The sequence below is a fragment of the Neopelma chrysocephalum genome, unplaced genomic scaffold (assembly GCF_003984885.1).
Source record: "Neopelma chrysocephalum unplaced genomic scaffold, ASM398488v2 Primary Assembly neopelma1_97102, whole genome shotgun sequence".
Taxonomy (NCBI): Eukaryota; Metazoa; Chordata; class Aves; order Passeriformes; family Pipridae; genus Neopelma; species Neopelma chrysocephalum.
In genome coordinates, this window is record NW_020925744.1 from 2,535,512 (window position 1) to 2,551,964 (window position 16,453).

Sequence of the window (16,453 nt, forward strand, 5' to 3'; positions counted from 1 at the left end):
TGGGTAGTGCTCTAAAAATAGGAAAGGCAAACAAAATGAGAGTTTATCTCTGGAACTTTTAAAAACAAATTGTTTAAAAAATCTTAATTCTTTATAGGTATAGGTAGTTGTATGTTTTTTGGTATCACTGTTTAAAACTTTAGTTTCAGTTATACCTTCTTAATTTAAAACTTAAGTTTACAGCTGTTTAATTTGCTTAACAAAGAGTAACAGTTGAGTTTCTTGGTTTTTTTCCCACACTGTTAGAAAGGCAGCTTCATCCCTTGTACTGGTTAGAATTCTTATTGCAATTTTATTTGAAGGTAGCAAATGGTATTTGATTTATTCGTGGAGGTGAGGTCCCTCAGTAGGCACTGGCCATGATAAAGCCTTTGAGGGAGGAAGTTTCTTTACTCACTGATTTCCCTGGCAAAGGTTCCTAGTTCTCATCAAGGATTACTGTTATAGTTACTGGATTACTTGAGTATTGGCTGATGGCTTTTGTGCTCTCTCTGTGTCCTCCAGCTCAAGAGTGTGAAAATATACTCCGTGCTGCCATCACAAAGATGCAATGGAGTTTCCTGCATTTGGGGAAATTGCAGGAGTGTGAGGGTGTATCTTCACCCTGAGGAAAACTGCATTCCTGCTCTGTGTGTTTCCCCTGGCTTCTGCTGGTGGCAGAATGATTGGGGGAAAGACCCCTTGGTCAGGTCTGGTGTCAAGAGCTGTTCTGGGATCTTAAGAATCCTGTGGTGTGCTGGGTGATAGCGCTCAAACCTCCCTTTTCCAGGTTCAGTTTGGTGCCTACATGACATGGTGGTAGGTATTGTGTAAATGACCTGAGAAAATGAAACATAACACATTAGTCCTTTTATGGAGGCATTGATTTTTATACAAAAGTATGAAGTTTATCTTCTGTGTTGAAAAAAGAGGACAAGTTATAAAATTGACATGTCTGATCAATTGGCTTTGAAAGATACTCTCTTCATTTACAAATGAAGGTTTTTTTAACTTATTTTTAACCTGCTCCCTTGGAAATGTGTCAAAGCTCTAAAAGAGCAGAAAGCCAAGTCACTAAAAGCATCCAGAGGAATTTCATTTTATTTTCATAAACTAATCTACCCACTCACATCTATCTGTGTAAACTAATTACTTTTTTAATTAGATAGCCTTTTTGATTGCTTATGGAGAGCTGTGGTGAAATTTACCGCTAATTATGCAGGGGCAGGAGGAGGCCTCTGGATTGTTAGGAAAGATGAGAAAATTTTATTTCCTTTTGTTGAAATGGAGAGCAAGTAGTAATTGATACATAAATAATGTGCTTATTTTTTCCATTTTCAACCTATTCAGCCCCTGTTAACCTTATTAATTGAGGCTCTTTGCATCTAATGTAAATTGAGGAAATGGAGTTTCCTTGCATCTAATGCAACATCTACAGTAACTTCAGAACAATAAGAAAACAAAACTGTTGTAACAAAGTTTTCCTTCTTCCTGTTAAAAGTAATGTTTATGTTGAGTGGTTCTAGATTTTGGATATTGGTGATGTTTGCCCTAAAATGCTGGATTCTGGGCGTGCTAGCAAATAACCTGTGAAGTTCAAGAGCTGATTTTTTCGCTGTAGTTGAATTTGTATTTAGAAAACAGATGGAAGGTGGCAATTCCATATCCCTTTCACCATGTCCTCCAAAGTCCTAAGCCCATTATTTGGATTTGTCATGAGACCTCTGCTATATGTAAATAAGAGAGCACAGCCAAGATCGCACATGAAAGAGAACCCAGAATTGGTTCTCTGTTCATGGTGTCCTTATAAAGAGTGGGTACTCTTGAGAGATCTGAAGGGAGAGCGGCTGTTAAGACAGTTAGGCCATAAATAACATGCTTTCTTCTCCTTTCCCTCAAGTTTGTAGTCCTGCTCTGAGTCTGTATGAAGGGTGAGACTTTCAACAAAATTTGCTAGTTCCCTTGTAGTTGCTTCCAGCAGGCCCCACAGTTCACTTCTTGCCTTGCAAGTTCCATCCTTCTGATTTCAGCTTCAGTTCAAACTTCTAGCCTCTTATCTTTGCCCTGAGCAAGTTGCATTTTCACAAAGTTATCATAAAATAAAATGACAAGTGGGAATGTAAGGTATTTGACATTGCATTTTAGTGGTGAGTGTTCAGAAATGCGAATAGTAAGTGGAAAGCCAGACAAAATTACTTCATCTGGATTGTCATCTTGTCCTTTCATTAAGGAGGACTATTTTCAGCTTCTTTGAATCCTGTGTTGTAACATGCAGTCAAGATCTGAAAGGTCTGGTATGTATCACTGAAATCCTCTCCTTTGAGGGGGCTCTGGGGATCACCTTTGCACTGTATTCACAGTAGTTCAGCTGTGTCACAAATCTTTTATATTTTTGAATGAGGGGTAAGTGCTGCTGAGGGAAGGACGGATGCTCATCCACCTTTTGTTGCTTTCCCTAATGTATGAGGCAGGATCAGCTGTCCCTGTATCACGTGTGGCAGAGGTGCGTGGTCAAGATCTCTAGGAAGGCATCTCCAACAGAGTCCTTGGGCAGTCTGTTCCAGAACTTCATTTGTCTTAGTTGTTTCCTGATGGAAGAACGCTTCCAGCTTTTTTTCCCCCTCATTGTAACTGAAGCTCATTGAGTCTTACTCTTTCTGCCAAGCTAAACTTTATTTTCCTCCATAACCTTGAATATGCTTGAAGACTATTACCATTGCCACCCTCAGTATTATTCTAGGCTAAAACTGGATTTGTGCCTTCTTTTGCAGAAACCATTTTTCAGTCTTTTTAGTTTTCAGTGTTTTCCTTTGAATCTTTCTTATTTGTTCATCCCTTTAGTTGTACCTTCTAGCTGTGATAATGCTTCTAGATGAAGACTTTTAATACAGAGGGGAGTGTAAGGGTTGTTGCATATAACTCACTAAAATTCTTACGTTTCTTTCAGAAATGTCTAGCTTTTACCTTTTCTTGTGCTTATGCAGTAGAAAATTGCTGCTACCATGTATAATTTTGCTTTTTTTCCTTATTTAAATATGTCCTTGTTGAATGCAGCTTTTTAAACTTTCTCCGGTGTGTCAGAAACCTTTTGATTTCTAATATTGTCCTTGAAGATATTGAACACCCTTGTATCACCCACATATTAAATACACACACTTCCTCTTTCACTTCTTTTGTCATACAGGTCAGTTGAACAGAACCGTACCTTTTGGGGTGATCAGACCATTCAATTTTAGTAGTAAATTTTTGGTAAGTGCCCAGTCTTAAGAGGCTGTGCAGCCACCTGTCATACTAACGTGGTAATTCCGAAGGCCTCAGTCTATTAGGATTAAGTATTGCCCAGTTATTTGGCATTTTCCTTCATCTGAACCTTTCAGCTTGCTTGAGTTAGACCAAAGACTTGAATTCGCTCCCGCACACCCCTGAGTGTTACTGTGTAGGAGACTGACTGCAGCACAGTTTAAAGGTTTCACCAGAGACATAGATGGTGGGTTGCCAAAACAGGATGTTATTATAAGGAAACAGAGCAGCTCTGTGTGGTTTATCCTTTATGTGGATTTAACCCAAAATAGCTGTGTACAGTTAGCTCTTTCCTTCTCCTAAAGGATGCTGGAGTCTAAAAACGTGCTGCTGTCCTCTCGGACGCTTCCAGAGGCATCTGGAGACGAGAAAGTACTTTCAGGTGTGAACATACCTTGATTTTCATCAGTGAGGATGGATATTTTCCATACTGCAGAACATGCTTGTCTTTTGGAGAACTTAGTGATAGGGAAGAGGATCATCATCCCCTGATGCAATTGTAGGGAGCTAGAAAATAGCTTGGACAGAGAAGTATTAGGTGAGCTGGAGAAACCACTCTACCCTGGAAACTACTGCACCAAGAAACTTTTTCCCTGGAGATTGTGGTAGGTACTCAGTCCCATGTGCCTTTAACTCTGACTGGCAACTTAAGCCATATTACAATGCTACTTCCCTTCAGCCACTATAGGTCACCACTCTGTTTAGCTTTTATATTGACCTGCATTTCTTGTGGTACTCAGCAACTGCACATCATTTTTCTGTGGACTTGTTTTCCAGAAGGGTGTATTCTTTCTTCTGAAGAACAGTAATTTTTAATTTGAATTCTGCTTTACCTGGCAGACTCGGCACTTCCCTACAACTCCTTTTCAGCTCAGCATTTATTCTCCAGACTCCACTCAATGGCTCCAAGTGAAGAATTACTGCCAAGCTGACTGCAGTTGTCAGCTGAGACACGTAATCTGCTTTGTACACTCCAGCCACCTCTCCCAGTGAAGGTGTGAGAGTCATTTGCATGGAGTGTATTGATAAAACACCTAGTTTATGGTTATTGATAAGGTTTGATATGGTTATTGATGTGATTTTTCTTGTATACTTTCCTCTTTCTTCTGTCTTCTTTCTCCCTCTGTCTGCCAGCTTGCACCACAAGAGTAAGAGAGATGATTAAACCTGGTCCTGGCTGGTGTTCTGACCCAACAGGGTGGGATGTTAGACATCAGATCTATTATTGGGTCAGAACCAGCTTGTGGGGACTCTGTGTGTGTGCGGGTGTGCACGTGTGGGGAGGGGATGGGTCGAACCTCATGGAGGTGGGGTGGTGTTGTATCCCCCATGGCAGCCCCTGGAGCCTGCATGGAACAGCCCCAGAGTTGCTGCCGGTCACAAACAGCCCAGGAAAACTATAACACCGCATCTGCTGGAGCCCCTTACCCAGCCTCAGATTGGCAGGGACAGTGAGAACACTGTTTCTCACCCTGACCTGGAACCCCAGAGTGGCTGGAGAGGTTGGTCATAGAGACCAGAGCAAATAAAACCAAGGGCATGTGTTTGCCTTGTATCGTGGCACTGCCACTTGGACTTGTGAGAGCTGGTCTTCTACAAGGCTTCAGTGGTAGCTCTAAAATCTGTTTCTCCCTCTTTCTCCTCCTCTCCTGTTGATCCCTCTGTTCCTCCTTCTCTGCTTCTTTCTTGATGCTTAGGGTGGTTTGGAGCTGGAGGGATTGGATTTTAAGTGTTGTTGGTTTATTGGACCTTGACTTCAGTGTTGTTGCATTAATAGTATATGCTGCGTCAGAATGGTGGTGGAACATTTTGTCTAGCTTGTGTGGTGTCCTTATGAACTTTGGCCAAGTCCCCTTATGTACTCCCCTAAATTAATAAAGAAATTCCTTGGGAACAAGCCTGTGGCGTATTCTCTTGACACTATCTCAAGGTATTAAAGAACCCTATATCTATATATTAAAGTAAAGCTCTCAGCCAATCCCATGAGCTGTCAGCTCCTGGGGCTGGAGTTTTACAGGTCCACAGAAGAAACTTGCTGAATGAGTATCAAACACAGATGTTTTCCTCAATAGCAGTTCATTTGTGCTATGAGCTGGGAAGTGTGTGCTTGGCAATTACATGCCTATGACACAATGCTGATAAGAAAGTATGCGTGTTCTCTTATGAAACCAGTGTCAAAAAAGGTTTCACCTCTCAGCCCTGTCTGCTGCGGCTCTGGGGACACTTCAAAAGTAGATCACTCTGCAGCCAAATCAGAAATCTTTTGGTGTTGATAACCAGTCAGAGCAGTGCTTAAGACTGACGGGGAAGTAGACTTACTGCTCTCCTGTGATTAAGGTACACAAATAGAGGTACTGAAAGAGCAGTTTACTCAAACTCAGGCAAATTAACAAAAAATTTTATTGAGTATTTAATATAGCACCACACAAAAGGTACACTGTGCTTTGTGTTGCCTTTAAGGAACATGCCAGAGTACTTTCAAACTAGAAAAACTAATGTAAAAAGCTTTCTTGTTTTTCAGCAGAGCTTACTATTTGCTGTAGAGAAGCTACTTTCAAAAACCCACAACTTTTGTACATAACGTTTTAATGCTGTTCCAGGCAGACTAAGTATTATTCTCTTACCCATTAGGTCTCTTTCATGTTTTGGGGTTTAAGCTTGGTTCAAAAAAAAATCTCATTTAGGACAATGTGTTTCAGGAAAAGTGTTTAGTCCAGAACTCTTACTAGCAGGTGCAACTGACAACATACTAGTCACCTGCTAAATTCTGTTTCTTGAAAAGTAACAGAATTTTTGAGCAATGGTAATATGTGGATTGGGCTTTACAAATCAATCCAAGTCAAATGAGAAAGATTTGGAATCAGCTTTTAATTTTGTCTTGGGCTCAAAGATAAATAAGGAGTACGTACTTGAAAAAATTATAGAAAAACTGCATCATAGAAAAAAGATGGGTGACTGTGAAGGGTCATTTAGTCCATATTCTCTTTCAGTACAGATTTTTATGCTATAATGGCTTTTAATTATTTCACATATAAGGTGCTTCTACAGCCCATATCAGGGGGCAGGAACTAGATGGAACCCTTCCAGTCCAAACCATTCTGTGATGCTATTTCATTCTGAAGTATTTACTGGTCCTCACATAACCAAACTTTGTTTCTTAGCCTGAATTGTTCAGATTAAGTTCTGTATATCCACTATTACACTTATATTAAATGGGCTTTATTGTAGTTGAGGTGAACTAGAAACATATCTGTTTTGCCTGAATATGGAACACACAAATGTTTCAGAACATCCTTTATTTGATGCGTCTTGCAGTTAGAGAAAGGCCAGTTTGCATAAAAGGAACCTTAGCAAGTCAATAATAGTAGTAGAACCATAGTAAAATGAAAGTATGGAATGGACCCCGTGCTAATGCATATAAAGAGTACTGGAAAACTGCTAGGCTTCCAGCTTCACTGACTCCAGTATGGAACGTGCTTCTTTATACTCTTCAGCTTCTTCCAATTCTTTTTCATTTTCCTGGAATTAAAAACAACATTTTTGAGTATTTTGAAAATAACTGCTGTGGGATTAAATTTAAGAAGGTAACTATGGAAAAAACCTGGTAACAACATATGAGAAGGCTGACGTAACCACGTTTTTGTCTCACTGGCAGCCTCTCTTCCCACACCTCTCAAGTGGATGGATAGGGACCTAGGGAGCAAAGTCCCTCCCACTGTAAGTAAAGATCAGGCTCACAACCACCTGAGGAACCTGAATGTACATAAGTCTGTAGGACCCAGTAGGATGCCTCCCAGAGTCCTGAGGTAATTGGCTGATGTAGTTGCCAAGCCCCTCTCCATGATATTTGTAAAGCTGTGCCAGACCAGTGAAGTCCTTGAAGACTGGAAAAAAGGAAATATCTCTAAGCTGGAGAGATGGATTTGATGGGTAGACAGTTTAGTGGCTAAGGAGTGGTGCCGCTGACACACCTGATGCCATCCAGAGCAACCTGGACAAGCTAAAGAAGTGGGCCCATGTGAATCTCATGGTTTAACAAGGTCAAGTGCAAGATGCTGCACCTGGGTCTGGGCAACCCCCAGTATCAGTAAAGGTTCAGGATGAAGGAATTGAGAGCAGCCCTGCTGAGAAGGACTTGGGGGTGCTGATGGATGAGAGGCTGGACATGACCCAGTAATGTGCACTCACAGCCCAGAAAGCCAGTTTTATCCTGGGCTGCATCAAAAGCAGTGTGGGCAGCAGGTCAAGGGAGGGGATTCTGACCCTCTACTCTGCTCTGGTGAGACCCCACCTGGAGCCCTGCATCCAGCTCTGAGGTCCTCAGTCCAGACATTGACCTGTTAGAATGAGTCCAGAGGAGGGCTACCAAGATGATCAGAGGGCTGGAGCAGCTCCCCTATAACGAAAGGCTCAGAGAGTTGGGGCTGTATATCCTGGAAAAGAGAAGGCTCTGGAGACACCTTTTAGCACCTTGTAGTACTTAGAGGGGGCCTAGAAGAAAGATGGGGACAGACCTTTTAGAAGGGCCTGTTGCAATAAGACAAAGGGTTTAAACTAAAAGAAGGTAGATTCAGACTAGATATAAGGAAGAAGTTTTTTACAGTGAGAGTGGCAAAACACTGTTAACAGGTTGCCTAGAGAGGTGGTAGGTGCCACATCCCTGTAAACATTCAGGATGGGCTTAAAAGCAACCTGATCTCGTTGAAGATATCCCTGCTCATTGCAAGGGGGTTGGACTAGATGACTTTAAAGGTCTCTTCCAACCCAAACCATTCTATGAAATGAGAGAGACATAATTTTTGAAAACGTAAGTTCTATGTGACTCAAAGCACAGGTAAATTCTTTAATCCTACTTAAGGTCCAGTATAATACCTGTCATGTGGAAGCAGATTTGACCTGTGCATACCTTTATTTTGTTGCGTTAAATATTTAATATCAAGGAACCAATAAGAACAAACCTCAGACAGAGAGTACTCTTAGGAAAAAGCTTAAGTAGACAACTGAACAACTGAAAAAACACACTATGATACAGTAAATTTTAATAAAAGCATTGAAGGTGAGCTAAGCAGAGAAAGCAACACTTGAAGACTTTCAAATTCTTAACAACAATAGTAACTGCCCCCGTTCCTTAAGTTTGCATAGCACACTATAAATCAATAGCACTACTTCTGCATGCCACTGAAATCTAGACTGGCTAACTGTTAAGTAACTAGTTGAATGATAAAAGAACCCTAAATCTTGCCAGGTACTAAACATTTATTTTGGAAAACAGTAGAGGCAAAAGACCTGAGAATAGGATACCTTGAGTTTTCCATTAAAAAAAGTATTTGCATTTTAGCCATCAGTACATCTGGGGCTTAATGTAGGGCATATATTTTTAGCCCCACAATAGCATTTACACATGTAGCTGCATCCTTGATTAGAAGGCACCTTTAAAAATAAGCATGATCATCTCCAAACTTGGTATAGTTTCAGTTAATCTATTTGTACAAGATACTTTTCACTCCTGCAGGTATTTGTATATTAAAAATGTGGCACTACTGCTCACTTCACTAATAAACCGTAAAGTAAGGACTCATCTGACTTGTTTTTTGTCCATAGCATAGCAAAAGTAGTAAGTAAAGTATTTTGACTATTTCAGTTCACTACAAGCATAATACATATATCTGCACTATCTGTAAAACCAATTAACTGTTTTTTCTGATGATGGAACTAGCACAGGAATTCTGAGTCTGTTCTCACAGTTTTGTATTTAAACTGTTGAGTGTACATTCCATTAAAGATGGCTTCCACTATTCTAACGCACACAGTTTTCACAGACTGAAGATCAAGTCTGCAAAGACAGTTACCAAAACTGAAATACTGCTATGTTACAGGATTCTAGTCTTGGAACCTATAAAAAGTAGTTCTTCAATCCAGTTTTAATTTGCTGCAGTTGCACTGCAGACAACCATGTTTATCCAGGTTCACCCAGGAACAGCAGCACTTCTCAATCAGCAGGGTATGGTGCTATACTCACTAGTAGTTGAGTAAGCTCTGCGTGTGCAACTTCTAGTCTGCGCTGGCAGTCCGGAATCATCATTCGTGACTCTTGTAAGATCTCGATCTGTGTAAATTAGAAGCCAATAAGAATGTATTCCAGATGGAAACATTATCTTTTAAGGTAAGTTTTTACTCTGAAAAATCAGCAGTCCAGTCATTATCAAGGAATTTCAGAACAGTTGCACCCATTTTCTGAATAGGCTTTTTTATTAAAAGAGACTCACTTAGCATAATTGTTTAAAACCCTTTTAATTTACAAGACACTTCCATTTACTCTGTGCTTAATTAAATATAAAGTATTAGGCGCAAAAGAGTATTTAGAATAATTTTTCCCTTAGGAAAAAGTACTGCCTGGTAAGGTTTCCATACACCATTTGTTAAAAAGTCTATTTAAAACAAACTTTCTCCTGCTGTCATGAAGCAGCTTCATCCAAAATGGGATCAGCTGGTTATATAAATATCTCCTGCATCTTTTGGGTAATAAAGAAAAAGAGTGTTCAGATAATACCCCATAGAGATAATTACTGCATGAAAAAAGTTATTGAGTTATTGATCACATTGTGTGCAGACTGCAGGAGGCTCTGACTGAAAGACAAAGGTAAAGAAAAATGAAAAGCAAAGACCAGCAGGCTCATATTTTTGATGCTTATCATGCATAAAAAGTTATTACTTATCCTTGTGCTTCATTTTAGGAGAAAGATTATTCTCACCATGCACTTTGAACAAAATTACTAAACTGGCACCCCACTGAATCTGAAAATCCTGCCACCTCCTAAAGAAAACAACTTCAGTCTTAAAAAACGGAACATTTACTTCATGGAACACTTCTGGATCTGAAATCCAGCCATTGAGAAGGAAAGGTGTGCAGAGTTGTTCAGTAATACTAAATCTCTTTAGAAATGAAAATCTGTTAGATATTTAAATATGAAACATATAATACATTCAGGACAACCCTCAACAGAAGGTATTCCCTTTAAATGGCTTATTTCACTCTGTCATTGCTATGCTGTATTGTCCTTTTAGCGTAACTGCTGCTGTGCCAAAAGGTCATTGTAAAAAGGATATTAAGCTATAGCTAAGAATGTATTTATGCATTCAGGAAGGCCTTATGTAGTAAAACATTATCACCATGGTTTGAAGTGTCATGTATTTAAGTTCTTATGTCAAGTCAGTTTTGAGAGAAAAAACTTAGTTTCTAATTTTAGACTTTCATCAGTGAATATAACATCCACAGAATGAGGTGTGCCATAAACTGTATGAGATGATGCCTTCTACTTTATGGAGTAGAAATTTCTTGTATAAAGAATACCTACAAGAGTGAGAATATCCAACAATTACTTCCTTGAGCCGGCACTACTAAATATTTGTTTGTTATAAAGTTGGTAGGTGAGAGGAAAAGTAGTAACTTGTTTGATATGTGCCACTAGATAAGCCATCTGGGAAGGCATATAAATCTAGAATCTGTAAGCTGTAGTTCTGCCTGCTCTGAGAAATGAACACATCTATCCCAATCATTCTGTTCAAAACAGCATTTGACTGAGATCCAAAGGGGTACCTGAATTTTATTTACATTTTCCTGCAGTTATGCAATAATAAATAAAAATCAGAATGAAGATAAATCCTGGAACTATATTCAGTTGAAGACTAGAACAGGAATTATGTGGAACCACTATTATTTAACCTCTGCATAAACCACATTTTTTCAAGTAATGCTGATAATTCCACTACAAAGGTACATAATAAAGCAAAATCAAAAGCTCGAATAATTAGATAAGCTTTAGGACTACACTTTTTGAAGTGTTTGCTCTTCAAATTCTGTCAAAATTCTGTCAGACTTTCTGACTGAACTCTAAGGTACCAAAGCCACTCAAGCTACAATGACAGGTGCTGCAGCCACTTCCATCCCTGTGACATGCACTGCAGCTACTCAAATTCCAGTGACCAGCACTGGGTGACTCAAACCCCAGATACCAAGGACTGTGGTTTAAACCCAGCCAGCAACTAAGTACCAGGCAGCCTCTCACTTGCCCCTGCCCTGGTGGGGAGGAGAATCAGAAAGAAGTAGTAAACCTCATGGGCTGAGATAAGAACAATTTAATAACTGAAACAAAATGTAGTGATAACAGTGAGAGGGAGAGAGAGTAACAGAACCCAAGAGGAACAAGTGTTGCTCAGTGCAACTGCTTACCAACTGCTGATACTCATTCCATCCCCCAAGCAGTAACTGGCATGTCCCAGCCAACTCCCCCAGTTTTATATACTGAGCATGACATTCAATAATATGGAATATCCCTGTGGCCAGTCTGGGTCACCTGTTCTGACTATGGTCCCTCATGGCTTTTTGTGCTCCTGCTCACTGGCAGAGCACAAGACAGCAAAAAGTCCTTAACTTTGGGTAAATGCTACTTAGCAACAACTAAAACATCAGTGTGTTATCAACATTTATTTTCATACTAAAAAACCAGCACTTACCAGCTACTAGGAAGAAAATTAACTCTGTCCCAGCTGAAATCAGGACAGTATGTTACAAAGGAAGTTATAACATGAAGTTGATCTAACTTTGCAAAGAATCATAAATATCTGCAAAGTTTTTGTGAATTACAGTGCCAAACAGAATTATTAAAAATCTGGAGTAACTGAAGTGCATCTAAATACAGTGTTAAGACAAGCAATAAAGCACAAAAATGTGTACAGAGAGAAACAAATTGAACTTGTTGTCAGTAAGTGCACATAGGACCAAAAGAGCTCTTGTGGCTACAGTGAGGATGACATCCCATTTCCTTCAGGTGTACTGAAAAAGCCAGTTAATCTCTTCAACCCACAATGTTTCTAGTTAGTTGTCTTTCAGGACTGAAGCTATTTCTACTAAAGGAACAGATGTCTGGTGTATTTCAAAATAAAACAGCTTCCTCAGATGTGATGGAGCTCTTTAACTGTTGGGTTGTATATAGCCTATCTACTAAACATGATTGCAAATTGTAAATTGGATCAGATGTCAAAAGAAGTATGAGCTTAATGCACTACCGGGTAGCCTTCAATCCGTTTTCCATAAATTTCAGACTGCCAACCAACCCTGCTGGTCACTGCCTCAGCTAGAGAACACTTGAGTCCACAGGAACCACAAGTTGTACCACTGCACAAGGAGTCAGAAGAAAAATACTAAGTCAAACCCTACTGTTCGACAAAAGGATCCCTCGTTATGGACCAGACACACCCTAAAGACTACATGTGCTGTAGGAATCGCATTATCCACTTTCAAGCAAAATCTGCCATATTCACTTCAGTACTGTAAAAGCATATGTTCTACTTGTGAGTTGTAACCAGAAAACTGGAAGTAATGCTTTTAAGCTTTCTAAGCATCTCTCCATGAACTCTCGATTGATTTGTGTGTATATTTATTTTTATATATATATATGTAATTTACCTAATACTTCAGTTACAGTAGTAGTTAAAACTATTCTCATAGTCTCAAATGATTGAATTCGTTCCCATTCCCCAAATGTTACTTTTTATTACCAAAGACTACAACTGTATTTCAAGAGTTATTCAGATTAGAAATTAACTAAAAGCAATTCTTAAAACTACAGATATTTTTCCTGAAAAAAAATCTCAAATTCTTAACTCTATACAAAATATGGTTCTGAGCAAATACTCCTGGTATTATATAACTTTCTTTAGAATAGCAGATTTGATGCTAGGAAAAGTGTTCACATTCTTTCTGAGCTGCCACATTTTTAATAACCTAAAATATTACAAAATTCCAGACAAATAAGAAGTGAAGATGTCATTGGAGGAACTGCTTGCTTTCAAAGTGGATCAGGTAATTTCTGAATGAATGAATGCTGTTTTCTGTGAAGGCTTATGTCATTGGTCTCTGAGAATACCTTCAAGTAGTATGGAACATTTCATTTCAGCAGAAGTTCACAGCCACCGCTGTTTTTGACTTTGATGATATCTTGCAGGTCACTGCGGAAATACCATGGTGCAGTCAAATAATCTGATGAATGGATGACACTAAAAATGGGAATTGCATTCATTAGTTCTTGTTAGCACCAGCAGATCTTCAGAAAGGCTGCTGTTTTGTAAGGATCTTCAACTCTCAGTCTGTCGTGAGGCAGAAGACAGCTCCGCTCTATGAAATACAATTTTCTTCTTGTATACAAATTCCTTATTTGTATAATAAAGAATTCATAATGAAAGCAAGGCAGGACATAGACACGTGAACTGAGATACGAACTTACTGAAAAAAGCTGGTTTAACTTGCTCTAAAAATGCCTTCTCCTATCTTTTGTTTATTTTATATTTGAGTTTTGCTTAACCAATTCTTCCATTGTTTAAAAATGAAGATAGGACACCAATAGGTTATGTTTTAGAACACAAGGCCAGCAGACTGTTAAAAAAAGTGAAATTAATTTTAAATTACAGTTTTAGATTCTGAGAAGATTTGAGAGAAAACATCTGGAAATACTTGGGGAAAAAAACATAGTTAAAAGGTAACATAGTTAGCTGAAAGAATATAAAGACCACAGTGAAACACGGTCATTTCACACTTCTGTAAAGAATAAACACTAATCTCCCAAACTCTAGCTGCCTCCCAGGGAGAAAGAAATGTGACACTTCTTCCAAAAGGGTATGTACCAACTGTCTGCAACCACTATCCTTGTGGGACACCTTCCAAGAAAAAATGTAGTCATCCTGTAATAGTAACGCTAAATCATATTCTTGAGCAGATGAAAATACTTCCTAGTCAGTGACTTCACTACAAACTCCAGCAGCTCTTGGGGAGTAGCTGCATACCCACTGCTCCCTTTCTTTGACACCTGGGAATTTTCCAGAATACTAGTATCCTCAAGAGTTGAAATGTTTCATCTTCATATTAACTACCAAGCATTCTCACTTTGCTGTATCATTTGCTGTAACAACAAGCACTTGGTTTACCTATATCCATTCAGACCATGTATTTACTACAGGTTCTTGGTATTTCTGAGAAAGAGTTCATGATGGCCTCAGACACGCTGTTCGTGAGTGACAGCCATCCTGACACGAAGTGCTAAGTAATAATATGTACGCAGTCTCCTTATAATTTAACAGTGTAAGAAAGTTTCTACAGCTGCTTATTATGACTTTTGTAATTGACAGGATTTTAGTCTAGTATTTATATAACAGGTACAGTAGATTCTTCTATTTAAGGATTAAATGAAAACAAAGAAGGATTTTATAAAACAAGTTCTAGGATAGTTACCTGCTTCTTAATTCCATAATCATCACATGCTTCAGCTTTCATTTTTTCAATCTTTTCTTCTTGCTGTTTTGCTTCTTTTTCATACATAACTTTTTCTTTTGCCAACCTGCAATTAAACCAAGTGACTGTGTTAATCTGGTTCTATGACAGTAAAAGGTAAGATCACTGATAACAGCCTCCTGTCCAAAAGCTGCAGCAGGGTAAGATAATACACAGTTTTATAAAAAAAGGCTCTTAACCACTGCAAAAAAACTACATCTAGGAAATGCTAAATTCAACTATAACATCTAAAGATTCTTATGAGAATATTTTAAATTTAAAAATTAGTTTAAAGATTATTTGTGGACTTATCTACATAGAATATCTCAAAAAAGCTTTGTATTGGTACTTTGTTTCAAATGCCTAACAGAAATAGAAAGCTGCCTTGTGGATCTGCATCAATGCTGATTAAGATGGTAGTTCAGAGAAGAAAGCTATGTATCTCAAAATATTAAATGTCTGCAAAGACAACAACTGCCACACTTTCTCAACATCATCCCACTTCTAATAGTTTTGCAGGTCAATTGACCTGTACTGGCTGTTACAGTAACATAGTCTTTCCTCTTCCCCATTCTTTCCTAAATAAGAGCACTGCACCTGCATTGTTAGGTGAACAATGACAGACATCATTTTTAGTAGTAACTTTGAAAAAGTTATCATGTTAATGAAAAAAACAGCACTTTAAAGTTCACCATGATCCCCTAACATTGTTTTCCTCATCGCTACATTTCATACCATCAAATGCATTATTTCCCATACTGTTTTTCATACAAAATAACGAGAAGTGAAATTTCCAAATTACACCATAGCCTCACAGTCCTGTGGTTATTTGAGTATTTTCTCCATTTACCTTGATGATGGTTTGGGGGTTACAGACAAAAATAACAGTCCCATAATTACAACCATTTTCTTTATGTCCTGTCTTTTAAAGGAAAAAAAATCCATCTTTTAATCCTAATAATGGACCCACACTTGGGAGTAGAGTGCTTTTTGCTAACTAGTATAGATTCAAGAGTAATGTAAATAACTTTGAAGAGAAATATTAAGGTAGTGTGATGCCCTGTAGTAATTTTTGCATTGCAATATCATTATCAAACTTTAGTATTTGTTGTTACTGCAATTTTGCTGTTGCATCTCCTACTTTATTAGTTATGTTCATTAGGTATATACTGGATTACATAATAATAGATCTCAACCAAAACATCCTTCAGTATCTGAAAAATAAAGGAGTCGTTTCTCATCAGCTTATTCAGGACCAGAACAAACACTGAAATGCTGCTGTAGACCTGAGATCCTGCCAAAGGAAATCCTTCCCCAAAGAGAAGAACCTGATCAGCCTATATAAGATTAAGGAGAATTTAACATCCAAAAGAACATAGTCAGATCCAAGAAGCAAAGAATATATTATACAAATGAAAAAAGAGTAAATAAAGGTCTAGTTGAGAGCTTCATGATCACATTAGTGCATCAGAGCAAATTCATTCATAATTTTTCACAGTTCAGCGCCCTATTAGAAGTTCTGAGGATGGACAGAATGTTATTGGGGTGACAAGAACCTTTTGTGAACTGAAGCTGCCACAAAAGCACCACTGCAGTTGTACTGCAAGAAAAATTCCACAGAGAATATAGTGATAATGCAATAGCAGGAACTCTCCCTGCTTTTGACAGAGTTTACATCATCAAAAATCGTTTTGCTAAAATAGCCTGAAGAGGTGGGTCTACAGCAGTTGGCTGGGCTAGGCTGTGGCAACGTGAACTTTTTTCAACCCCTGTGGAGCCACACCATAAGAGAGGGCCTTCAGCCTTACAGAGCAGCTTTAATGGCGTGTAGGGCATGTACTGTAGGTATTG

General features: G+C 38.7%; 1 protein-coding gene across 1 annotated transcript in view; it reads right to left on the minus strand.

Moving 5' to 3' along the window:
• Positions 1–5,656: 5,656 nt before the first annotated feature.
• The window catches only part of TBCA (tubulin folding cofactor A), a 24,568-nt gene continuing 13,771 nt past the window's right edge, over positions 5,657–16,453 (minus strand). The window contains exons 2-4 of the mRNA XM_027671513.1: positions 14,564–14,669; positions 9,299–9,385; positions 5,657–6,798 (exon numbers count right to left, since the gene is read on the minus strand). Coding sequence (XP_027527314.1) covers positions 6,718–6,798; positions 9,299–9,385; positions 14,564–14,669 — 274 coding nt within the window. The 3' untranslated portion in view covers positions 5,657–6,717. The remainder of the gene's footprint in view (positions 6,799–9,298; positions 9,386–14,563; positions 14,670–16,453) is intronic.